The sequence below is a fragment of the Halichoerus grypus genome, chromosome 5 (genome assembly GCF_964656455.1).
Source record: "Halichoerus grypus chromosome 5, mHalGry1.hap1.1, whole genome shotgun sequence".
Classification (NCBI taxonomy): Eukaryota; Metazoa; Chordata; class Mammalia; order Carnivora; family Phocidae; genus Halichoerus; species Halichoerus grypus.
In genome coordinates this window covers 173,300,032-173,326,076 of record NC_135716.1, presented here as the reverse complement: position 1 = coordinate 173,326,076, position 26,045 = coordinate 173,300,032, and the positions used below count along the sequence as shown (strand labels likewise).

The window sequence follows — 26,045 nt, the reverse complement described above, 5'->3', positions numbered from 1 at the left end:
GGCATTCACAGATCCCCGCTGGGGCCCAAGCTTTGGTTTTCAGTCGTCCCACTCACCAAATGCCTTTCCCCTAGATCATGGTGGCCAGCCTGGCCTCTCCTGTCACCCCATAAGCTGGCCTCAGACCTGACACAGGGAGCCCCTGTTCCTTCACTCTATGGGGACAGAGGCCCCCCCGGTCAGAACACCTTGCTCCTAACAGGCCAGAGCCCCACTGGTCCCTGGGATCCTCCAGGACAGGGGCCAGGCCTCGAACATCTGCACACTAAACATCTGCACACTAAGTACTCGGTTAGTACTGTCACCCCCAGCGCAAGACTGGGACAGACCTGCAGTAGCCGTTAATGATCCTCCCAGACACCACCTTCCGGAAAGGCTCCCAGTGCTTGGCTTCTCCTTCCACGGGGGCGCCCAGCAGGACGACATCCTCAATGATCCCTTGGCAATCTGGAGAGAGACCCAGAAAAGGCCGTCAGTGTCCCTGGCCACAGCAGGTCCTGGAAGGGACACTCCAACAGTGGGGGAGGAGATGGATGTCACATGCACACGTGCTCACACACACACACACACACACACACACCTGCACACACAGTAGTGGGCACTTCCACACACTGAGTCGCAGGCCAGGGGGCTGATCTCTTCCTGCAAAGCACCATTATTCCTCTTTTATTTTATTTATTTATAAAATATTCTATTTATTTGAGAGCGAGAAAGCACAAGCAGGGGGAGTGACAGGCAGAGGGAGAAGCAGGCTCCCCACCAAGCAGGGAGCCTGATGTAGGACTCGATCCCAGGACCCCGGGATCATGACCTGAGCTGAAGGCAGATGCTTAACTGACTGAGTCACCCAGGCGCCCCCATTATCCCTATTTTAGTTAAGGTAAACCACAGACATTGTCAAGATCACATAGCTTGGAAGCGCCACAGCCTGAGTTGGGACCCAGATCTATTCTCAGCATCCGTGAAGCTCCCAACCAGCCATGGGCTCGGAGGGGACATCTTTAGAAGGGACCGGCGGGCCCCAGGTCATCGTGTTCACCGGGGGTGGGGGGGACATGCCCAGTCCTCCTCGGCAGCAGTTCCCTGGGGCCTGGGCGGTGTGGCGGGAAGGCAGGAGGGAAGGGAAGATGGGGGCGGATGGGTCCCAGGGCAGGGGGTACATCCATCAGCTTCACTGACCAAATGGCTCAGATACATTTTAGGCGGGGTTATTCAAAGTGCGATTCAACAGACCAGGGCTGGCCCCATGGACGTTTGTCCTGTAAACACAGAAAGAGGACAGCATCATTTCTTCTACCTTGGGGCAGACTAGAATGCAACAGTTCGCAGGCGGGCGTGAGCGCACCCTGAGAAGTGCCGCTCCTGACCAATGAGAGGGGCGCATGTCCCCCCCCTTCACTCTCTGTCCCCTCCTCTGCTGTGCTTTTCTTCTTGGCACGGACTGCTTGTTTCTGTCTGTCTAGGTGCAGTGAGGGCGGGTGCTCTTGCTGCCTCCATCCCAGATGTATGGCCGGGTCTAGAACAGTGCATGGCCTGTGCCTGGCGCTCTGTAAAGATGTGAATGAATGAACGAAGAGGCAGTTAAGTGCCGTCCCTCAGGGAAGCCAGGATGTGTATTTTGCAAAGTCTTTGTAAAGCCGTGGCTTCAAATAACTTCTGGGTATGGGACCTGGGCCGGGTCACTGAACTCTGAGCCCACAAGTGGGTGACGCCACTGGCCTTGAGGGTCTTTAGGAGAATTAAGTCACAGCGTGGGAACAACCCAGCACAGGCGATGCACAGGGGAAGTGAGTGCGGCCTCCCCCTGCCCTGAGCCCCTGCCTCTCCCCAAAGGTGGCTCTTTCTTATGCTTCTGAGTGTCTGTATGTCCCAGGAAGCAGCATGCTCAGTGTCACTCCTGGGGAACGTGCCCAAGAGGGACCGCTCTGCCCTGTCTGCCACATTCCCGCCGAGGGCCACAGGCCTGGTGGCTTCCTCTCTCTGGGCTCCAGATTCTAACCAGAGAGCTTCCACCTGTTCTCGGTCTGGGATTCCTGCTCAGCGCTGGTCAGGCTAGCAGGTGTCCAAGCACCCCTGGAGTATCATGTGTCCTTAGGGCTACCCTGTCTCTGATGTTGAAAGAAGCCACAGCACAGAATTCTGATTTCACCTCTTTTGTTTCCAGAGTGATGATAACCTGGCAGAAGGATTTAAAAGCTCAGGAAGCCGGCAGTGTGTTCTGAACAGCAAGGATGACTCAGGGGCCCCTTGATAGAAGGGCTATTTCGGGTGCTTCTGTGGCTGGCAAGGCTGTAGAGAATGGGATTTCATCCTAACCTCTGCTCTTGGCAGGTGAGGAAACTGGGTCTCAGACGGGATGGGGCATGTCCAAGGTCATACAGGTAGTGAGAATAAGCAGAACCCAGACTGCTTGGACGGAAGTGGCTGGGTCCTTGGGGTCATGCTCTCTGCTGTTTGAAACAACAACGTGAAGCACCGTGATCACATGTGGGTCATCACTGTTCCCAGAGTGCCAAACGGTTGTTGACCTGGGGCCAGTGACTGAGCTCAGCAGCTCTGCTCTGGGGGCTGGCGGCTCAAGGCACCTGCTCGGCCCCGCATGATCTCGCCTTCTCTGGAGGGCGGGGACCCCTTGTGGCCAGCAGTGGTAATGCAGCATTCCTGATGGGCTGCCCTGAGCCAGTGGCTGAAAGAAAGCTGTTAGGAAAAGCCAAAAAAACGTAGTTGCCTATGATCTTGAACTGAGACCGGTAGCTGAACCTCACAAACAGTCCAGAATGCAGCCAAATCAAGTCAGGGTGGGCAGTGAGCTGGAAACACATTTATCCATCAATGACACCTGGCTGGCCCTTGGTCCTCAGGCCATTTGCCACACTCAGACACGTGCCTTAAAGGGGGTTTGCTGTCTGCGAGGCTGCAAACCCAGAGACAAGCCAGGTGGCAGGCTCTCAGTAACGCACAGGCGTTAGCTGAGGGAAGTCGGCGAGAATACTTTAGACCCACCCAAGGTAGACTCCTCTATGCCAGGTCATCGCCACCTGCCCGGTCCTGGGAATGGGATGGTCCAGGAGGGAAATCTGGGGTCAGGAGAAAGAGGACGCTGGCTGCTATAGTAGATGCTGGAAAGGAACAAATGTCAAATTTCACTGTTTGGTCCCAAATCTTCCAATACCAGGAGATTTCATCCTTCCAGTTAAAATAGAGAAAACCCTCACTAGGTCCTGCTTTACTGTCAAACAGTGTCCTCACTGCCTTTTTGCTGTAGGGACAATGAATGTTTGCTGAAACACGTTTGGATTTACTCCTATTGCTACCATCAACTTTTCTTCTTGTGAATTCTTTTTTTTTAAGAGAAAGAGAGAGAATGTGTGCATCTGTGGGGGCAGGGGAGGGGCAGAGAGAGAGGGAGAGAATCTTAAGCAGAGCCCAACATGGGGCTCGATCTCACGACCCTGAGATCATGACCTGCGCCGAAATCAAGAGTTGGACGCTTAACCGACTGAGCCACTCAGGTGCCCCTCTTCTTGTGAATTTTTAAGGTATGAAGATAGTTCTCTAGCTTTACAAATAGACTTTTGATGTAAAGGGAGGCAGGGATCCAACATGGGTTCAGTCACCTTCAAGTCAGGAGACATGGCCTTTGAGCCTTGGATTTCTCCCACTTAAAAAAAAAAAAAAGATTTGCTTATTTACTTTAGAGAGAGTGAGCGAGCAAGGGGGGGTTGCGGAGGGAGAGGGGGGAGAGAGAGTCCCAAGCTGACTCTGTGCTAAGGACACTGCCCAACTTGGGGCTCGATCTCACAACCTGGAGATAATGACCTGAGCCGTCAAGTGTCGGATGCTCAACTGACTGAGCTACCCAGGTGCCCAGATTTCTCTTTTTAAAACAATTTTCTGTATGTTACTAATATCCTGCTTTGTGGGGGCCCTTGGTGGCTCAGTCAGTTAAGCAACCGACTCTTGGTTTCAGCTCATGATCTCAGGGTTGTGAGATCGAGCCCCTCATTGGGCTTGGTGCATGTGAAGTCTGCTTGGGATTCTCTCTTCCTCTCCTTTTGCCCCTCCCACACCCCCGCTCTCTCTCTCTAATAAAAATAAATAAATATTTTTTTATTAAAGATTTTAATTTATTTGTCAGAGAGAGTGTGTGTGAGTGAGCAAGCGCGCACAAGCAGGGGGAGTGGGAGAGGGAGAAGCAGGCTCCCCGCCTGCTTCTCGAGCAAGGAGCCCGATGCAGGGCTCGATCCCAGGACCCTGGGATCATGACCTGAGCCGAAGGCAGACGCTTAACCGACTGAGCCACCCAGGCATCCCCAAAATAAATAAATCTTTAAAAAATATCCTGCTTTGTTAAAGCTGGAGGCCCTCCACCCTGTTAGAACTTTGGTGTAAAGGAGGCTCTGAGCCTCCAGGAATTAAGAAAGAAAAGCTTTGCCAGTCATGTCTTTACCTCTCCACTTCTAGTCCTTTCTGTCGTTCACATGTGTGGTGAAAAACATTTCTTTCCCACACTTTCTTTGCTTCTACCTCTTGTTTTTATTCTTGACACAGGAGCCAAAGTGATCCCTTTATGACGCAAGTCATAGGCATGAGGCATCTTTTGGGGGTGATGGAAATGGTCCAAAATTGGGTTACGGTGATAGCTGCACAACTCTGTGTATTGACTAAATATCACTGAATTGTACACTCAGAATGGGGGATTTTGTGGTATGTAAATTATGCTGCAGGAAAGTCAAGTCATTTCAATCCTGTGCTCAAAACTCTCCCGGGGATCCCACGTCCCCTGGAGTAAAAGTCAGTCATGGTGACAGCCCTCAAAGGTCCAAGTGACCGTCCCCTGCTTTCTTCTTCTTTTTTTTTTTAAAGATTTTATTTATTTATTTGAGACAGAGAGAATGAGAGAGAGAGAGAGAGCACATGAGATGGGGGAGGGTCAGAGGGAGAAGCAGGCTCCCTGCCGAGCAGGGAGCCCGATGCGGGACTCGATCCAGGGACTCCAGGATCATGACCTGAGCCGAAGGCAGTCGCTTAACCAACTGAGCCACCCAGGCGCCCGTCCCTGCTTTCTTCTTGCTCACTCTGTTCCGGCCACGTGGCCTTGCTCTTCCCTCTTCCTGAATGCTCTTCCCTCTGATTTCCACACCTCCACTCTCCCTCACCTTTCTTTCTTTCTTTTTTTTTTTTTTTAAGATTTTATTTATTTATTTGAAAGAGAGACAGAGCACACAGGGGGAGAAGCAGAGGGAGAGGGAGAAGCAGACTCCCCGCTGAGCAAGGAGCCCATCATGGGGCTCGATCCCAGGACCCTGGGATCATGACCTGAACCGAAGGCAGACACTTAACCATCTGAGCCACCCAGGTGCCCCTCCCTTACCTCTTTGCTTAACTGCCACCCTCCCAGGGTGGACAAATGCACCCACCACGTGCCTCACCTCCCTTCCTTGATTTTTCTCCATTGCCCTTAAGACTACCTGACTTTCTGCCTGTTTTGCTTTTAAAAGCCTCATTTATGGTCTGTCTCCTACTAGCATGCAGGCTCCCCAGGGGCTGAGATTGGTTTTTTGGTGCTCTCCAGTGAATCCCCAGTGCCTGGAACAGCGCCTGGCACAGATGCTGAGCTCCGCATCTATTTGTGGAATGAATGAAAGCAAGCAACGTGACTGAGCGGTAGGAACGCTTCATGATGAGAATACATGGAAGGAGGTTATTTCTTCTTTTTATTTTCTTTTTTTTTTCCTTCTGGCACAACTCCTTCCCAGCAGCTACAGTTGGGGATCTCTGAAGACTGGCTAAAAGCAAATGAAGAGTGCTACCCCAGCTGAGAGTAAATGGAAGCGTCTTTAATCACTGTTCTCAGCTCTTCAGTTGCTCATTTCCAGAGCTCTGTTCTGGGGGGATGGATGCTACTGAGCACGACCGTAGTCTGCAATGGGCAGAAGAGCGAGTGGTCCTTCTGAGGCTAACGCTGGCCCGTCTCCTCCCCTGGCTTCGGACAACGTGATCCAAAGGCTCATGGTAACCCTCCCAAGAAGAACCTGATGTCAGCTGTATTTATAGACTCCCTTGTGTCTGGCCTACCTAAGAAGACTCAGGGTCGCCAGCCCCTTTAGCTGATCCACGGTGCAGCTCAGGGGTGCCCAATCTCTGGGGGACAAAGCTCCAAAGCGACTCTGAGGGCCTAAGAAACTGCATAAGCACCAACCACCGTCGGCCAGTCAAATGCCTCCAAGGACTCACACATCAGGTGTCATGATTTCAAGACTATGAGGATGCCATGGTGACTCCCAGGAGTCATGGTCAAGGTTGCTTTGGGTCATCACATATCTTTTCAACCAGGAGACCTTGAAAATGGGACTGCTGCCAGGGGCAGGTCTGTGAAGACGTTTGCCATTAGAAAGGGCCCACGTGCTCAAGAAGGCTGGGAATCACGGGTCCAGGGGAAGCGGCCTGGCCTGTGGCATGAGAGAAACCTGGGTTCGAATCCCCACATCACCGCGGTCTGAACAGAGGTCAGTTACTCAATCATGTGGGTTCTCAGCTGCCTCATCTGGCAGATAGAATAAAAGAATATTGACTCTCCAGGGCCGGCGTGAGGCCGTGTGTTCATCTGTCTTTGGAGACTGCCCGGCCATTGATAGAGACACGGCTGCTTCTAGCCGGCCGCTAGTCCAGGCACCGCCATGGCTCCGCAGAGACCCGCCAGACTTACCTGTCTGGTAGGTGGCAGCAATGAGAGGAACCTCTGCAGAGAAGCAGCCGAAGAGCTCTAAACCGGGGTTCAACACTTCCTCACTTACTTTTCTTTAAACAAAATTTTAAATTGTGATAAAATGCACATAACAAAATTTACCATCTAACCATCTTTAAGTGTGCAGTTCAGTCGAATTAAGAATGCTCCTGTTGTCGAGTTATGGGCTCCCACTTCCGCCAAGCAGAATCTAGATAAATCAGTGTATGTCTTGTCTAGCACGCTCTTCACGCTTCCCACAGTTCCCACTGCATGCCTGACAGGACCCTTTTACCACCTGACCCTCTGAAGATGGTCTTAGCTTTTCAAAAAAAAAAAAAAAAAAATCAAGAGCTGGGGGCACCCGGGGGGGCTCAGTTGGGGAAGCGTCTGACTCTTGATTTCGGCTCAGGTCATGGTCTCAGGGTCATGAGATCGAGCCCCGTGTCGGGCTCGGCGCTGGGTGGGGAGTCTGCTTGAGAGTCTCTCTCTCTCCCTCTGCCCCTCCCCCTTCTCTCTCCCTCTTGTAAAAAAAATCAAGAGCTGAGGATAGACAGCTTCCGTATGACAGCAGAGTTCTGTTTACACTATAGCGTTGGCCTTGAAAACTGCATAAATTAAGTTTTTGTGAAACTAAACATTCTTACAACATACCAAGTAGGGTTGGTTCTTCCAAAGAGCCCTGTGGAGACTCTTTCTGTACAGTGAGGGGACCCTTTGTAACTGGGAACGACCCCTTTGTCATTGTGTCTTGTCCATACAGTGGGCTTTCTTCAAGTGAGGCAGGCCTGTGCAGAGCTTTCCAGGTATTTCCAAACAACCCCCTCTAGGAGTTCACAGAAATCTCATCAAACGGCTGGAAAGGAGACATCACACACTCCCACATGCCTATCACGTTGTCAATAATGAGATTCCCCTGGCCTGCAAAGACCAAAGGATCTCAAACTTGAGAATCTAAAGAAGCAGCATTTTCTCCCTCCTGGCGGGGGTCATGTGTGCAGGGAGCGATAAGGCGGGAAACGAAGGAGGAAATTATCTCTTGACTGCGGGTCCAGAAAACCAACCTGGAAGGAAATGATATGAACTGCATCTAACAGAAACAAAATCCGCTCCAAATACACACACACACACACACACACACACACACACACACACACGCTAAGCACATGGACAGAGGCAGCCAGAGAGGGAGGGAGGCCGGGCAGGAAGGGGGCTGGAGAAAGGGAGGCTCTGACTGTCCCCCGCCGCCCCAGGAATGAGGTTCACACTGGAAAGAGTCGCCTCAGGGAGCCCGTCTGGATAGACTGTAAGGATCTGGGATGAATTCTTGAGGGAATGAGTAAGGCTTTATCACCCCCCCACCCTTCAATTCTCCTCTCTTTGATTGGGCCATGCAAAGTGGTGAGGCCGGCACCAGCAACCCGGGACCCCGGACATTCATCTGCATGCCTGACCTCTCCTCGCTCTCATCCGGGGGACAAAAGCCTGGTCTGTCTGAGGACAAGGCAACTGGTGAGTGCAGTTCCACGTGAGGGACATAAATCACGTCCAATGTGATATCAGCTATCACGGAGATGAAAGGGCCAGGTGACCGCCCAGCAGTCCGCTCTGCATGTCAGCTGGTATCTAGTGGCGACTCAGAAATCGTTTTCAGCCAAGTGGGAGCTTAAGGATTCAAGGGCCAGGAGGCGGAAATGAATCTGTGTGAGCTTATCCACAAGCTCTTTTGCCTTGGGTTTATTTTGCAGACATCGGGGGTGGTAATGTTGGTCCAACTTCGTAGGGGCTGGGAATGAAATTGGAGAGAGAGAGATCTTGCAGCAAAGGTGTTTTCTTTTTTTTTTTTTTTCCATAAACAAAATTCTAGAATTTGATTTTATAATCCCCCTTCTTCGTTTCTTTATCATCATTATTGTCATCACAGCTTACTTTGGGAGAGGCTAAGTGCTTTCTGTGCATATTATTTCATAACTCTTCATGAGGATCCCAGGAGGTAAGGAGGACTACTCCCATTCTAGGATGGGAAAAGCATGCCTCAGAGACACTAAGCAGTTTGTCCCAGTTCACACAGTAAGTGGGTCGTGACATTTGATTATTCCTACACGTTCTCTCCTACCCTCCTGTCCCTTTCCCCTTGGCTATCAAATAGAACCTTGAACCAAACTATGTTTATGGACAACCGTGATATCTCCCAAAATTGTATATTAAATACAGAACACACACAACCTGCCAAGATGAACATTTCCAATTTGGCTGATTCAGGAGACACATTAGCAGGTTAAAATTTGCTAAAAGGTTAACATCCTGATGTGTGCACCAGGCCCAGGGTACGTGACCTTTTGTTTTGGTAATCTCTGGTACATCCGCCAAACCAAGTGGGTGAACAGATACTGCCAAGGGGGAGAAAGCATGGTCCTGGGTTCTGGGCACTGTGCTAGATGTTCTCTCTGTATTGTCACAGTAATCGTCACGGCCTTTCCTTTTTGTTGTTCTTTGTTTTTAAATATTTTATTTTTAAGTAATCTCTACACCAACGTGGGGCTTGAACTCACAACCCCGAGATCAAGGGTCGCTCGCTCCACCGACTGAGCCAGCCAGGAGCCCCACCCACTGCTTTTTGAAGTAGATCCTTGGTGTTTATCGCAGCAAAGGTCTGTTAGAAGTAAACTTGCTCAGTTTGAAAATAGCTGTATTTTGTCCTTTATCTTGAACGATAGTTTCACCAAACATAGAATTTTAGATCGACTGTTCTTTTTCTTTTTCCTCTGGCTTCTACTGTTGTTTTGAGAAGTCTCATCAGTCTAGCTGAGCTTTCTTTGTAAGTGATCTTTTCTTTTCTCCCCCGCCCCGCTTTTAAAATCTCTTCATCCTGGCAGTTCTACAATCTCACTATGATGGGTGTGGGTATAAAATAGTTATCCTACTCAAGACTCATGCTCCTTGAATCTCAGGAATCAATTCTGGAAAATGCTCAGTCAATAAACTGTATCTCTCTCCCACTGTCTTCTTTCGCAGCTGATATTAGGCAACCATTAAGCCCTGAACTTCTCTCCATATCCTGGCTCCTTACCTCTCCCTGGAGCATCGCGGGTAATTTCTTTCTTTTTTTTTTTTTTAAGATTTTATTTATTTATTTGACAGAGAGAGACACAGCGAGAGAAGGAACATAAGCAGGGGGATTGGGGGAGGGAGGAGCAGGCTTCCTGCTGAGTAGGGAGCCTGATGCGGGGCTCGATCCCAGGACCCTGGGATCACGACCTGAGTCGAAGGCAGATGCTTAACGACTGAGCCACCCAGGCGCCCCCACTGCAGGTAATTTCTTCACATTAATCTTCCGATTCATGATCTCTCTCTCTCCCTTTGTCTAATCTGCCATTTAACCCATACATTAAAGTTTTCATCCCAATGACTTTTTTTTTCACTTCTAGAAGTTTCAATTTGATTTATTTTCAAATCTCCCTGTTTTGTCCCCCGGTGTCTTCTACTTTCAACTTATTGACAATGTTTCAATTTAGGTCTTTAATAATTGTAAACCTACTTATTTTTTTTAGGGGGGGCTCCTTCAGCCGGTTCTATCAAAGACTGAGGGTCTATCCCTGATGCTTGTTGTTTCTGTAACTTTCCCAGGTGGTGGGTCTTTAACTTGGGTGTTTTAGAAGTCTGGATTATGAGCTCATTTTTCAAGCTGGTCTTATATAGGATCCATCTGTGTGGCCTGGATTGAGGACCTATTTTCTCCGAGTAGTCTGGTGTCAGTTGTTTGACTTGGGGGATTCCTGGATCCTGTAGGTGTTAAACATCTTAACCCTAAATCCAAGTGAGGCATGGTCCTGCGTCTCTGAATTCCCCCAAGAGATATTTTTTTCCCTCCCTCCAGCCAGGGAACATGCTTACGGCTCTCATTTTCTGCTTCCTCCTTGTTTCTCATCTCTGAATGATTTCCTTTAATTTGGGGAGTGCTGCTTTATAACTCTTTATTCCATTCGAAACGGATGGTGCAGTGATTGCTGGCGAGGGACGGTCAGGGCAGAGAGCACGGATCAACCTGCTGGTGGTAATAAGTCTGTAGGACAAACTCTGCCATCTCTTTGCATGAGCAGCCCCGCCAAATGGCAGAGCCCCAGATTGCGTAACGGCCAAGATCCAGCAGCAGCCAGCATCTCTGAATGTCCCTGTGAGCATGAGTGTGCATCCATGGACCTCTGGGCCTAAGCCCAGGTCACTGGTGACACATCATGAACTTGGCCATTGCTCTTCCATCTCTCTGGCAATGACTTCCTCCACTTGGGTCTCTCACCCGGCAGGGGCCTCCTGGTGTCCTCTAGGATGCTGTGGAATTCTCAAAAACAACCCCACCTGAGTTCCCTTTCATTTTTAAAATGTGCCACACAGCTTTTACAGAGTTTCGGTCATTTTCAAAAAAGATCCAATTTTTCCTTGTATTTTCTTATAAGAAATTCTTTATCAGACCATTTCCTCCTGATTTTCATCTGCAAAAACATGAGGTCACTGAAATGGCAGCACACTTTGGGCAGTTGTGCTTGGATGGGCAGAGCTTTTGCTCGGAGAATGTGTAAGCAGGGGTCTGAGGCTGGCCCTGCGCTGCCTAGCTGGGGGAGTCAGGACCAGAGGGCACCTCTCCGTGTCCTCATCTGGAAATGGCCCAAGAATCCCTAACTTGCAGGGCTGCTGGGAAGGTTCCAGGGGATGAGGTCTGGAAACACCTGTTACAGCGGGGATTCGATAAATATCAGCCCCTTCTGCTCTCTGTATCTTTGGTGCCTAATAAATGCAAACAAGAAGGCTGTAACTGGGTGGCATGGGAATTTCTCAGGAAGCAGGAGCAGCTTCTCGGCTCCGCACAAGCCCTCAATGAGGGCAGTCGGTAGACCCTCCCCAGCTACCACTTGCTGAAAACCAGCCTGCGCTGGGCTTGGAGGAGCCCTTTCCCACCACAAGGTGGTGCTGTGGCGACCACCAGCGGTTTCCAGGGCCAGGAACTACGCTAGGGGCTTCCTGGAATGCCATTCAGGTTAGAGAGGGTGAGGGCGCCCTGCCAGGGGGTGGGCTGACCACATTGCTGAGCACCTGTTCCCCCGGGACCCCTGAGAGGAGCCATAAGAGGGGTCTGGCCTTGGCCCTGATTTTACCAGCTGTGCAGTTGGGGCAGTTTGGGTAAACGCTCAGCTAAAAAATTAAAGGGCAGGGGGCTCCTGGGGGGCGCAGTCAGTTAAGCGTCCAACTCTTGGTTTCGGCTCTGGTCATGATGTCAGGGTCGTGAGATCGAGTCCCGACCTACGTTCAACGCTCAGTGGGGCGTCTGCTTCGAGATTCTCTCCCTCTGCCCCTTCCCCCATTCATGTTCTCTCTCAATCCATCTTTAAAAATGAAAGGGACAAGTCGAGGGTCCCTGTGGGCGGTAGAGAGAGGCCTGCTGTGGGAGTCTTCACTTACATCTGTGTGACTGTGGACAAGTGCCCCGGGCTCTCTGAGCCTGTTCTCTCGAGCACCGGATAGCACGGCCCTCCCTCCCAGGCTGGCTGTGACGGCTGACGACACCACGTGGGAAGGGCACTCACTCAGCTGGCTCCGTGCGGTGCGGCTCACCCAGCCCCAGCTCTGGGGAAGCCGAGTGAGAAGAGAGGCCCCCAGGACATGCAGATGGGCGGGCAGGTGCAGCGGCAGGTGGGGATGCCGAAGGATGGGGAGGGAATGTGGTTGGCAGGGAGGTCCCATCCTGTCTGAGTTCTCCCCAGGGAGTCTGGCTGACCTCTGTCCCCTGAGCCCTGCGCAGGTCCTGACACACGGGAGGTCCTCTCAGCAGGTCTCTGCTGACCGGTGGCTAAACAAACACAGGAAGGGAAAGAGGTGCTACTATCAGAGACTCGAGGCAGCATCTGCATCCTGGTCTCTGCGTTCCATTCGACAGATCAGGCCCCTGAGTTCTGGACCCTGCTCACCTCTCCAACCTTACTTCTCCCAACTTCCCAGAGAAACCTGGGCTCCTGTCGCCTGCCCTCCCCAGACCGTTCACCTTCCTCCCTCTGGATCTTCGCTATTGCCAGTCCTGAGCTCAGAGGCATCCTGTCTTCCTCCCAGCTTGTCAAGGCTCACCTTCTCTTCCAGGCTTGCCACCACCTCCCTGAAGCCACTCCTGCCTTCTGGAAGGAAAGGCCCTCTCCTTTGAACTGCTTCATGTCTAGGCCCATGCGATGCAGCATTTGCTACTGTTATTTATGTTCTAAGGCTGGTATCTATTCTAATTAGATTATAGGCAACTTGAGGGCAGCAAGCTTATCATGAGATGCGACATAAGAGAAGGGTTCACAGGAAATGGTTTGGAGTCAGACGCACCCGCGTTAGCATCCCAGATGTGCTGTGTGTAATCCCAGATTACTAGCTGTGTGTCCTTGGACAAGTCACTTAACCTCTCTGGGCTTCTGGCTCCCCATCGGTAAAAACGGAAAATGTAACGCCTGCTTCCAGGTGTAATAATGCCCACACCTTCCAAGATCGAGATGGGTCCTCTTTCCACCCGGCACAGAGCGGGTGCTCCACGAATATCAGCTCCCTTCCCCACTCTCCACCTTGGAAAGATGGTTTCTTGTTTTGGAGACGAGCAGTTGTTCTCTATCAAACTTCAGAAGAGCGTGGCAGGGTGAACTAAAAACCATGCTTTCCACTGTTGTCTGAGCCTGTGATTCAGGCTCAACCACGGTCCCTGCAATCTCCAGCAACCGCTAGATGACAAATTGTAAAATCACCCAAATGGAAATGCAACCGGGGACTTGTCACCTGATTAGCAGTGTCCCAAATACCCAGCTGCTCATGACAGCTCAAGAGATCATTACCTCCCGTCTGAGTTTCCAAAGAAGCCCCTGCGCCAACCTTCCTGATAACTAGAAGGCACCCTGGGGAGATCATTCCCAACCACGACACTGTCCTCGCGGTTCCAGGTTTGTAACTTCCAGTAGAGAACTTTCTAGCTAACCAAAGGCAGAGATGTTTGAGGCTCTGAACCTGAGCGCTCAGCTCCTAAAAGGCAAGGGTGTGCTCTCGGACAGAGTAAGTCAGGGGGAAACAGAGTGTCTCGCTACCCATGGAGCTGGCATCTCCATGCTCCCTCCCGGAAGTGAGAAATCTGCAGTCGTGGCTTTCCACGACTTTGCTTGCTAGGAAGCTAATAGCGAAATTCACAGCTCAGTTATCGCAACTGGGTAATCACAGGAGAACATATAATAACAGGAACAGTGACAAACCTAGTGGTTGCCGAATGCTGACTACTTGCCAGCCATTCTGCTGAGTGCTTACATATATTATCCCCCTTGCTCAGCCTCTGAAGAAAGTACTACTAGACCCATTTCACAGGCGAGGAGACTGAGGCACAGGGACTAAGTGCATGCACCTGTTTGCGGAGCTAGTGAGCAGCAGAGCTGGAATTCGGATCCAGGCCTGGCTGCGGGGTCCGAGCTCCTTCTGCTCCAGGCCCTGCTCCCCTGCATCTGAGCTTCCCAATTGCCTCAGGCCTCCACTCACACACGTGTTCTTTCTGCTCCTGATGTCTACATTTATCCAGAAGTCGTTGCATTTGAGGCTGTATTCCCTGAGAAGTCCTGCAAGTCCTTTGAGGAAGGAGATGGGGCTTTGCATAAATTAATAAATGGACATTTGAGAAAATGAGTGAAGAAATAAACAATAATGAAGAACATTCTAGAGACCTGAAAGCTCAGAGTTCACATGGGGACATCCCGTGCTGGGGTGGCAGGGACAGGAGCCCCAAATCTCAGACCCTGTCATTAAAATGCCAAGTATGGGGGACACACTGACCCACAGGTGGGAACTCTTTGTCTTCTGTTGCAAAACAGGCCAGGCCATGTTTTACAAGACGGCAGTTTGACAAATACTGGCTAGGCAGGCTTGATGATCGCGGGCATCTTAGCTACAAGGAAAAACCCCAACAGTTTCCATTACAGAATGCTGTGAACTGAGATGGTTAATTAATATGTAAATCAATGGGACTTGCGGTGTTTTCTTCCCTGGTTGGAATCCACCTAACCCCCATGGGAGTACGCCTTCACTACAGAGCGTCTGGATTCTTCCACGCTTATCAACCGGGACTCACACAGAGGACTGACCTACACAAAATTCTGAGTGAGGGGAGGCCCAGGGAGGGAAGGAAACAGAATGGCCATGAGAGGTGGGATCTGTCCACGAGACTGGGAGACTGGGGGGGTGGTGGTCACCAGGGCTGACCATGGCCAGGAAAAGGAACACTCCTAGAGACCATCCCCTCCCTAGCTCTGTGCTCACCACGGAAATTCTGGCAGATAATCTGTTTCCGCAGGAGCTTGGGCAGTGAGCATGGACATCTGCTCCATCTGCTGTCATCGGAGGGTGACAATTATTGGTGACCTAATGAATCAGCATTCAGTTCCCAGCACTGTGTCTTGTGAGTTTGCTTGATGGGACTCTGATTAGCTCTGGGTGCAAAAGAGACAGAATCATGTTTCTGAAAATCCCAGGAGCAGACCTGGGGACGTGTGGGCCACCCAGGCACTGTAGGGCTTGGGGCTCTGTCGCCATGCCAGCAGCCCCCCTGGACAACATCTGAACATGAGCAGCCTTAGCAGATGCCCTGGACAGAACCTGACATCCCCCAGGCCACAGGCCACTGATGCTCGGATGAAACTGACCCGTTCCTAAATTCCTAACCACCCCGGGGCAGAGTAGTAAGCTTCCCGTCACCAGAAGCAATTAAGCAGAGGCTGGTAGACACCTCTGATGGATGAGGCCAAGGGGATCCTGTATGCGTGGAGGTCTGAACCAGAGGATTCTGAACAGTCCCTTGGAACCTGCATATAGAACTTTGTACTTCTGGTGTTCATGGGATGGGAGAATGAACTGAGGCCCTTGCTGACCGACCCCAAGGATGTTGTGAAATGCCCTTGGATCACCAAACTGTGATCAGACTGAGTGTTGAGTGGCCTTTCCAATGTTCTAATGCTTTCAACACTCAAACCACCTACCGTATCATAGCCAGTGATCAAGCATTTCCTACGTGTCAGGCTGGTGCAAGGTGCCCACTCTGTGCTGTTTTCTTTATCCTCATTGTATCTCCCCACGAGGTGGGTATCATTAGTTCTACTTCACTCACGAGGAAGGCTTGAAGAACGTATGTAAGCTGCACCGGGTCACAGGGTTAGTCGTGGAGTCAGGATTTGAACCCAGGGCTCTCCGACCCTGAGCCCATGATTTTAACCCTGTGTCACGGAGAACTGTGGCCTTCTGGGTAGTTATTGGCAGATTCTTCTATAACTTCTCATAGAGTTAACCCTCCTACATTACAGTTAGGAGGAGGAAGCACGTCTACAAATGCCTAGATTGGGTGGTAGGAAAGACAGGCCAGGGAGATAGGTTGATTTCTGGAGAACCCCCAAATGGTAAGTGGACTCATCTAGTAGGCACTGGGGGCTGGTGGCTCTGCCCTGTGGGTTGATGGTGGAGCAGAGAGGTCAAGCCCCAGAGGCCAGGCGAGACAAGCCCTCCAAGCCTTGCCTTCTTCATACAACCGTGACAACCCAGGTTCCCCGTGTGAATAAATGCATTTCAGCAGGTGGCAACTGCCAAAGTCAAGGGTGTCTATATCTCCAAGAGGATGGAAGTGCCTTTCCAAGGGAGTCAGCGGCCTAATCTGTGGCCAAGCCTGGCAGAAAGACCCTGTTAGTTTAGACAAAAACAGCAAATGGATCCCACGTTCTGCTGAATCATTCCTCCCCTGGGAACTGCCATCTAAAGATGTTCCTGTCTTATGGCAAGCTCAGAAGCGGTGTGCGTTACAGCCCTGGAGACATCCGCCTGGATAAGCTAATGGAGATGGGAGAAAGGAGTTCTTGTTTACTGAGGGTCCACTGCATGGCAAGCACTGTGTTGTCACATCCACTACATGGAAAGGCTAGTGGAGGGGCTAGAGTTGAACCCTGGGTCTGCCATACGTACATGATCGCACCTCTGCCCTGTCCCAGGTCCCGTTCCAGGGGCTGGTGACACAGGGGAGAAGGAAATGGCAGAGTCCCTGCCTTCAACCTCTTCACAGGCAGAACAGGAATATCAATACCTACATCTTAGCTTTGTTTGTACGTTATGCAAAGTGCTTAGCACTGTGCCTGGTACGTGGTTAAGTGTTCAATAAATAGAAGTTACTAAATCCCAGAACCAGCCTGAGAGGCATCAGTATCCCTATTTTACCAATTAGCCTGAAGCTCAGAGGTGGAGTGACTTGCCTTCAGAGCACCCAGAGAGTTAACAGAGTAGCAGAGCCTGAATTTGAACTCGGGTTTCTAGACTCTAGGTCCAGTGCTCCTTCTTGATGTCATCTGCCTTGGCTGCCCCGATCCCTTGCATCTTGAAGATACAGGAAAAGCGATCAGGTGGCACCAGCTTACAGATGGAGCAGGGATGGGGGGGCCAGGACCCACTTAATGAACGCACTCCAGGGCCCAGAATGCAGCAGGCCCAGCAGGCTATTATTTGAGGAATGAATATGCCGACAGGAGGGCTGGCGCATCTCAGATGTCTTGCTGACTACGTGGACAGGGCTACGGGGCAGAGACAATGTGTAATGCCTTTAATTAATTCCCCTCAAATCCTTTTGGAACGAAGAGGAGAATAAATGCATCAATAAACTGAAACAGGACTGATTTTTTGGTTCACGTGGCCATTTCCTGGCTCAGCCTGCTACCATGAGTCAGTCTGAGTTGGGCTTACTTTCTAACTACTTAATTTTTGAAACCTTTTAAAGCAAACACATAGAAAAATGAACAATCCGTTACGATCTGGGGCCCAGAGCCTCTCAGCGAGTGCTTGGACGGTGGCTCTTCTTGGCACCCGGTGCTGCTCCCTTACCCCCCTGCCACCTGCCAGAGCCAGAAATACCCTTGGTTGGAGGGTCCGTCACTCCCAAAGCACATTCATCCTGTTGGCTGGCAGATGGGCCATCGGAAGGGGCCCGTTCATCTCTGGGAATTCTGGCTGCATGCATTTCCTGCCCAAAGGCACAAACATTTGTTGGCAGGTGCACATTTTGTCTCAGTTCGGAGTGGGCAGGATCATTGCACGGGGTGCGTGCATGCTGACGGATCTCGCCGGCGGGGCAGTCTGGAAGTGGAGGGGTCCAGGTGCCCTGGGTCACCGGGAGGCTGGCCCAGGTCATGGGGGTCTATGCATTGTCCTCTGCAGGCAGCACTCATAGTGAACTTCCTGGCTGCATTCATGCGCCTCCGTGAAGCAACTACTAACATGTATTGGGCACCTCCTATGGACCAAGTCCTGGGAAAGAGCTGAAGCCAACAGGCAGGTCTTCCGTGATGCTGACCACCCTCTGGTCGGGGAGGGAGATCCGTAGGCCGCCCAAGCAGGATGGTCCCCATTTAGGGCTTGGGTACTGGGCAGGAATCCCAGCTCTACCACCTCCCAGCTCTGCCTTTGGGCAAATCCCTTCAGCTCTCTGGGTCTCTGCCTCCTTTTCCACCATTCTATAAAACGGGACAAGGAATACCCGCCTCATGAGGATGTTGCGAGGATCAGTTAACACTGCGCCATTAGGCCTAAGCACGGCATCCCGCCCTGTCGCGGCCAACACCCCAAACAGATGCAACCCCGCGCTGTATTCTCTGAGAGAGAGCAAAAACAAGACGTCACCTTGCCAGGTCTAGTTCGCAAAGTGAACAAGCGCCTCCCACCAGCTGCCGACTCCTCCATGAGAACAGCTCTGTCCCCAGAAGCCAGGGCGCCGATGTCCTAAGATACGGACGCCCCATGTGACTTCCACAGCCTCCTGAGAACATGGCTGTTTTTCTACCAAGAACAAGCTGATGAACACGGGTAACCTTGGGACTCATGAGTGTATGTTTTCCCTTTAAGAGCCTGCCGAGCGTGTGTGTGCGCTATTTGGTAAACCTGGCCTTCCAAAGTCTGACTAGTTTGTACCTTTTTGCAAGAAACACTTTTTTAAAAAAAGATTTTATTTATTTGTTTGACAGAGAGAGAGAGCGAAAGAGGGAACACAAGCAGGTGGAGTGGGGGAGGGAGAAGCAGGCTTCCCGCTGAGCTGGGAGCCTGATGCGGGGCTCCATCCCAGGACTCTGGGATTATGACCTGAACCGAAGGCAGACGCTTAATGCCTGAGCCATCCAGGCGCCCCAAGAAAATCTTTTTTAAAGATTTATTTATTTGAGAGAGAGAGTGTGCGTGCATGGGCAAGGAGGGGCAGAGAGAGGGAGAATCTCCAGCAGACTCCCCACTGAGTGCAGAGCCTGACCCGGGGCCCGATCTCACGACCCCAAGATCATGACCTGAGCCAAAATCAAGAGTCAGACGTTTAACTGACAGCGCGCCCCAGGTACCCCAGATATACTCTCATTTTCCCCTGTGTTTCATAGAAATCAGTGCAGTGGAGACAGGTCGGGTGACTTGCAGAGTGCTGGGTCTGGGACTCCCAGCAGACACTCTAACTGCAGAGCCCACAGGCATGCAGCTCCTAAGCTGGCAGCTTCTCAGTGGGGAAGAGCCGAGTGGCCCGTCACGGTGTGACTGCCCAGCCCTGCATCTTGCTCCCCTCCTCCCTGCCGGGCTGTGTACCTAGTAAGTGCCAGACGTGGGCAGGTGATAGGCTCGGGATGCAGGGATGAGAAAGAGAAGCAGCACCTCCTGCCCCCGTCTGTGCTGTGGTTCCTGGCCAGGCCTGTACATCACTGCTGCCCAGGGGAGCTACTTCCACGAGAGGGGGTGACTGACCCCTTCTGCGGACGGCCCCGGCCCATATGTTTTGGGAAAAGAATTGCCCAGGTAGTCCTGCTGCGTCCTCCTAGGTTACAGTTAGTGGGCCGGCAGGACTGATGAGTAAACAGGCGGTTCTTAGCAGTGACGCCGGTGCTGGGAAAGATGCTCGGGCAAGAATGGAATGGTGGCTTGGAGAGACGGCCGGGCGTTGGGGTGGAGATCACACAGCCTCTAGCTGGACTGCCTGCTCTGCCACCCGCTAGCTGTGTGATTTGGGCAAGTTACCTACGTCTGTATTTCAGTTTGCTCATCTGTACAATGGGCACGATACCAGCAGCAACCTGAAGGGGCTGCTGGGGAGGACTGCGTGAGACGATAGAGGGGAAGAGCGTCAGGCTGTGCAAGTGCGCACACAGGCACGTGGGTGAACGACAGGCTGCCCTACGCGGACTCCCTTCACAGGACCCACTCAGCTACTCATTTCCTCCATGACTTAGAGGCTGAGCATCTAACAAGTCATTCCAGCTGCTTAGCCTGGCATTGAGAACTTATGCTCCTGTCCTAACCATCTCCTCTGTACCACCTCAGTCCCCTGTCACAGCTACAGAAACCCCAAGAGACCCCTCCTTCGCTGTGCCGGCCTGACTCTCTGGAATGCCCTTCCTCTAGCCCCACTGGATGACCCCTACCCGCCGTTCAAGGTCAAGGTCCTCCACAAAGTATAGCACAGGGGTTGAGAGTGAAGCTTCTAGAGCCAGGTGCCCTGGGGTTGAAGCCTGGCTCTGGCACTTGGGATTTGCATGGCTTACCCTGGAGCCCTGTGTTGTCTTGTTCTCAAAGCATGGAGAATGGCTACCTCCCAGGGTCGCTATGAGATCGAATGAGATCCTGCACATAAGTGCTTTGTATGTGGCCTGGCGTGCAGTGAGTCTGCACCTGGTGCAAGAGCCCATCAGCGTGTGCTTGAGTCCCTTGCCCCAAGTCAAGTTCCTCCATCTTCCCGAGCACCCAACATGTGCCAGGTGCAGGGGGAGAGGGTGGGGCCCAGACAGACCCCACCCACCTGGAGTTCCTGGTCTCACCTGGGGGCCAGGAAATGGACACAGATGACAAGGTCCTTTATACCATACTCACCAAAGTTCCCTGTGCAGAGTAGGTTTTCAGATCAGAGTTTAGAAGCAGAAACACTCACTGATTGTCCCCAAATCAGGGCAGCTACTTCACATTCATCACCTCATTGTCTCCCAGCCAGCCTTCGAGGTACGGGTACCAAGCCCCATATTTAGATGAGCAAGCCGAGGTTCAGAGAGGTTAAGTGACTTGTCCAAGGTCCTGCAGCTGGTCAGCAGCGAAGCTGGGACCCAAATCCAGGTGTGCCTAATACCGAAGCCCCAGTTCTTATGGGTGGGCCATGAAGACCCAGGGGAGGGAGCAGTGACCAGGAAAGAGGCAGGAAGGAAGTCGCCTTGGGAACCAGCCCCCAAAATGCTGAGGTGTAGGAACATCTCAATGTCTTGCCAACCTGCCCTGCCACTGAGAGGCCACCTGCCTCCCTCCTGGCAGTTCCCAGCCTCACATTCAGCTGATGGGTGATCTCACTTCTGACTGTCACAGCCAAATGGTCAATGGTAATTAATTCAATTTGTTCAGCAGGGAAACTGAAGACCTGGCTTATAGTAGTGATCTGACATTAACGTGTAATTTCTGCTAGCTGGAGCCACAGACATGCCTTTCTCCTCTGAACTGAGAATGGGTCCTACTAGAAGACCATGTCACTCCAGGTAATGAGGAGCCTGACTGGTGGTCTGCTGCTTGGGTTGAGAGACGGCTAGGGAAGAGCAAGATGATGTCAGCACGGAGAATAACAATTCTTCCATGCCCCCCCAGAGATGAGCAGATTCAGAAAAGGGGGGGCCTAAGTGAGGTGCTAGAGGACGTGTTCACCAGGACCCAGCAGGGGGCCGGGTGCCTGACCTCCACGCTCTCTGGCCTTTGCCACTGCTCACACGTGACATTAGCCTCTGGTTGCAAAGAGACATATGGACATCCAGGGAGGCTGCGTCCTTCCCCAGCCCCGGTGACCCAGCTGAGCAGAGGCAGGACTCAGATCCAGGTCTCTGCAGACTGCAAAGCCAGGCTTTTCTTTACCCTGGCACAGAGTCTGGATTGCCCTTTGGCGAAGATTTGCTCCCCTCCCCACCACTGTGGGCGGAGCGCACTGCCCCACCCCGACCACCCAGGGCTTGAACATCACTTGTTTAGGCCAACAGAATGTGCAGAAGATTAAAAACTGCCAAAAACTTTTTGCTACTCCTCCCATTCTGGGGAAGGCATTTTCCCTCTGCCCCCTTGAATCTGATCTGTTTGTGACTTGTTTTGACCAACAGCATGTGGCGGAAGTGATACGTTCTGGAACCTGGCCTTAAGAGGTCTTGCTGCGTTCACTACTGCCCTCTTGAAACGCTGCCCAGAGAGAACCATGTCAGGACGTCAGGTGAGCCTGCTGGAGGATGCGCGGTCCACCGGGAAGGACTGAGGCATGCCAGGTGACCACCAGCCAGTAGCCAGGCAGGGAGGGAGGCCGGCTTGCATGTTCCAAGCACTCCAGCTCTGACTGCAACCCCACGAGCGAGCCCAGGTGCGAGGAGGAGAGGAACTTCCTAGTCAACCCACAGAACTGTGAGAAATGCCCAGTCATTGCTGTTTTAAGCCACTAAGTTTGGAGAGGTTGTTTGCAGCAATGAACAGCTGATACAGAATGTTAGTAAAGACGGCATGAGCAGAGGTCTAAAATGTGCATGTGTGGTTTGCCTTGGCTCTGGCACTCTGTGATCTACCCTGAGAGGAACATGCCCTGGGGGGCCGCGGCTCCTTCAAGCTCACAGAGACAAACGCACACGCACACGGGGCAGATGTGAGCCCAGCCTGCAGCCTGGGGCCAAGCCTGTCCAACCCGCGGCCAGAAACAGAGCCTGTTCTAGAGCCACCAAACCACAGTAGATCCTGAGCATGGAACTATTTGGTGTTGTTACCCTCTGAGTTTGGGGGGGGTAGCTTGTTATGCAGCATCACTTAGCCAAAGCTGACTGGTACACCCATCGTGCCTCTAACCCACACATTTTTAACAAAGGTCCTGTGTCCTGCATGAGAAATGCCATCCCCCTAATTTTCCTGAGAGATTCTGACAGTCCAGTTATCATTTGTAAAAGTCGCAGGAGCACAGAACATGGCGTTATGCAGGGGGAGTGAATGGTGCCGCTGTGGTCCGACAAAGCCCTTTACTGCAGGGGATGAAGAGCTGAGGGCGGGGAGACATAGTGGGAGGGGGTTCCTCCCAGGCGGCCAGAAGGTTCCAGGCGGATTATTTTACCAGGTAGAGCAGGAAAGGCACATAAGGGATGTCTTTTTGACTTGCTCTGCTCTGGTGATGTCTAGTTAGGGGAAGAACTTAAGCAGAAAGTATGGTGTTCTCTATGGTGGAAGTGGAAACTCACCTGCACCAGAGCCCCAGATTCAGCCCTGCTTCCAGGCTGGTTTTTGCCTGACCTCTGACCCCAGCCTGGATTTTCCTGGTGAACACAGCTCCAAGCTGGCTCCCCAGGCCCTTCTGCATGGTGGTCCCAGATTACCCAAAGCTACTGGAAATAGGACAGAGGTGTCTCCCCATTGCTTAGTGATGCAGACAAAACCAGGTGACAAGGGGGCTGTTGAAAGCTACGAGGGAGTAGGGTGGGGTGGGGCAGTCCTCCAAAATGACAGAGAGAAGGTGTGAGGCCCTTCTGCAGGGCTCACCCACAGGGGTTTGGCCCTTCCATGGTAAATACCAAGGATGGCACATCTTGCCCATGAAACCAGGAAAACAGCTCTGGTCCTCAGTCCAAGGTGGGGAGACATTTTAGCAAAAGAAAAAGAACAGGAACGAGTCAGGCCCCTAAGGTCCAGGGTCTCTCGCACACCCTCCGGGGATGCCAACGCCGAAGATAACACCAGTCAGCCCCGCCTGGCTCCCTCAGGTCCAGCCAACGGCGAACATTCCCACTCCTTCTCCGGCAATGGGTCAGCAATCGGGTCACACACTTGGGCTGATCGAGGAGTGGCCAGGGGCCATCTACAGGGCTAGCCTCAAGCAGGCTGCAGCTCTGAGAGCATAAGCTGCCAATGAACATCCCGGAGCTGAATTTGGTCAACGAGGGGTTTAGAAGGTGCAGAAATACTGTATGCAGGACACCTCAAAGCAAGCACATAGGCTGGGTATTATAACTCCGTTTTATAAGTGGGGAAGCCAAGGCCCAGAGAGGCATTCCAGGAAATCCCCAGTGAGACCGCCGGGCAAACTCTGGCCCTCTCTGCCGCCCACCCTCTGCTCCCAGGCCAGGGGGGTCACTGAGTCAGCTCCTTCTCTTGCCTCAGGGGTCTGCAGCTGCTGCTCCCCCAGGAGAGGGGTGAGTCTGGGTCCCGCAGACCACGTGCCACTCCCAGGGCCCCAAGTTCTGCACCTCCCCCCCAGCTGTCCCCCACTGACAGATCTGTCCCAAACCGGCACTCCATCCTGGGGACCTCTCCCACCCAAGGTCTGAGCAATGGCACTCAAGCTTTCCACTGCCCCAACACTCAGATCGTGTCATCGGATGGCAAGACACACACCCAGAGGTGTCCCTAGTTGGTTTGAATGGTGGCTCCCTCAGAAGGTACGTCCACCCGGAACCTGTGGATAAGAACTTCTTAGGAAGAGGGATCTTCAGATGTAATTGAATTATGCAACTGTAATAAAGTTAAGGATCCTGAGATGAGATCATGCTGGCTTTGCGTGGGGTGGGGGGCCTAAATCCAATGACACTGTCCTTAGAAGAGAAGACAGGACGGAGAGGATGACGTGAGGACAGAGGCAGAGAATGGAGGGATGCATCTACAAGCCAAGGAGGGCCAGGGACTGCCGGCCACCCCCAGAGGCTGGAAGAGACAAAGAAGGATCGTCCCCTAGGAACTTCAGAGGGAACGTTACCTTGCCGACACCTCAATTTCAGACTTCTCATCCGATTCCCTTCCCTCCCGCTCAAGAACGCGCATGAGAACACCAAGGTCAATGTCATTATTACAGGACTCTTTCGCATCCACTCAAATTAACATACAGAAAAAATAAAACCATTTTCCAAACGACTTAACCGTTTTGTCTGTTTTCAAACTATTTTTAACTTCTATCACCAAGAACTGGGAACACATTCACAAGGCTTGTGATCCCTGGCCCAGAACCCTCTGCCTGGGGAATGAACTTGGGAAGGGTTTTCATCTGTGACAATAAGCCAGACTCACCTTTCTCCTGAGCCATCTCTTGCAGACAGAAGTAGATGACCCGGGCTCCCAGGCTGAAGCCAATCAAGGTGACAGGTCTCCGGCCCTGCAGGAGACAGGACACAGGTATCTGGGGGTTGGTACACTTGCCAGTTCAGCATCGGCCCTGATGAGGACAGCCCTTGCACACTCCTTAGTGCTTGCTTCACGTTTAATGAATCATGCATCTGCTACCCCCGGTTGGTCCCAGAGCTCTGATGTCTTAATCAGGACAGGCAGGACCCTCATTCATGCAGGAATTGCTTCCTCCGGGGCCGACAGGCAGCCTCTGGCTGGGTTGATTCCCTTTCATCTCGAACCCTTACCCGGCCACCATCTCTTCTTGCCCAGGGGACAGGATGCATCTGTTGGGTGGCAGATGACTACAGTGAAGTGGGGTGCCAGGGAGAGGAGTCAGAAGGTACCCTGGGGTGTGATGATGGGCACACAGGCAGGGACACATGGGGGGAGAACTGTTCCGTTTCTAGATAGGAAGGTGGGACTGAAATATTGGCTTTAAATAAGAGAAGGTAGTAAGTTAGACACAGAGAAGGATTTTCTGACTAAAGAACTTGTAGGAAAGACAACTCCTAAGAAGAAGAGTTACGGGGGGTATCTGGGTACCAGCTCTCCATGGAAGGAGAGGACAGGAGCAGAGGAGCTCCAAAGGTCTGGTCTGGTCCCGCCAGTCTCTTCCTTTTCCTTGTTTTTGTGCCATACGTGCGTATTGACCCTCCCTCCCCCCACCCCCATCTATGTACGATGACAGGAAACCCTTGATCAAACAGTAGCGTAGTTCTGCAGGAACCGTGTACAGCAGCTGCTTGTCATCCCCCAACACCCGCTCACCCCCCTTGGTCCCTGCTAACAGAACTCCTCAGTTTTGCTGACCCACAGCTCTCCGGCCAGAGACAAAGTCACTCCGACTCCCTTGCAGCTCGGGAGGGCCAAGGCATGAGAAGCAAAGAACGGTGTGATTTCCATGCCCTCTACTCTGCTGTCCTGCCTCTGTTTGGATGGGGAGGTCATGCCAGCAGATGTATCTTGGACCAAAAGAGAGACCAAACGCTCAGGACGCGTGACCATGACGTCAACAGAGTCTGGGCTCCTGGTACTGCAAAGCCTCCCACATGGGAGGTAGAGTAATGGCCCCCCTGAGGATGGTCTCATCCGAACCCTGGGGCCCCGTGAGTGCCACCTTATGTGACAGAGA

The 26,045-nt window shown here is 52.1% G+C and overlaps 1 protein-coding gene across 7 annotated transcripts in view; it reads right to left on the bottom strand.

The window, feature by feature from the left end:
- The window catches only part of TMCO4 (transmembrane and coiled-coil domains 4), a 93,536-nt gene that overhangs the window by 19,731 nt on the left and 47,760 nt on the right, over positions 1 to 26,045 (bottom strand). For 6 of the 7 annotated variants that reach the window (XM_078073731.1, XM_036115562.2, XM_036115559.2 and 3 more), the window contains 2 exons: positions 24,815 to 24,899; positions 330 to 447 (listed from right to left, as the gene is read on the bottom strand). In XM_078073731.1, the coding sequence (XP_077929857.1) occupies positions 330 to 447; positions 24,815 to 24,899 (203 nt within the window). Of the gene's footprint in view, positions 1 to 329; positions 448 to 11,746; positions 12,570 to 24,814; positions 24,900 to 26,045 lie in introns of those variants that run through there. The other variant, XM_078073734.1, reaches the window with a different exon arrangement.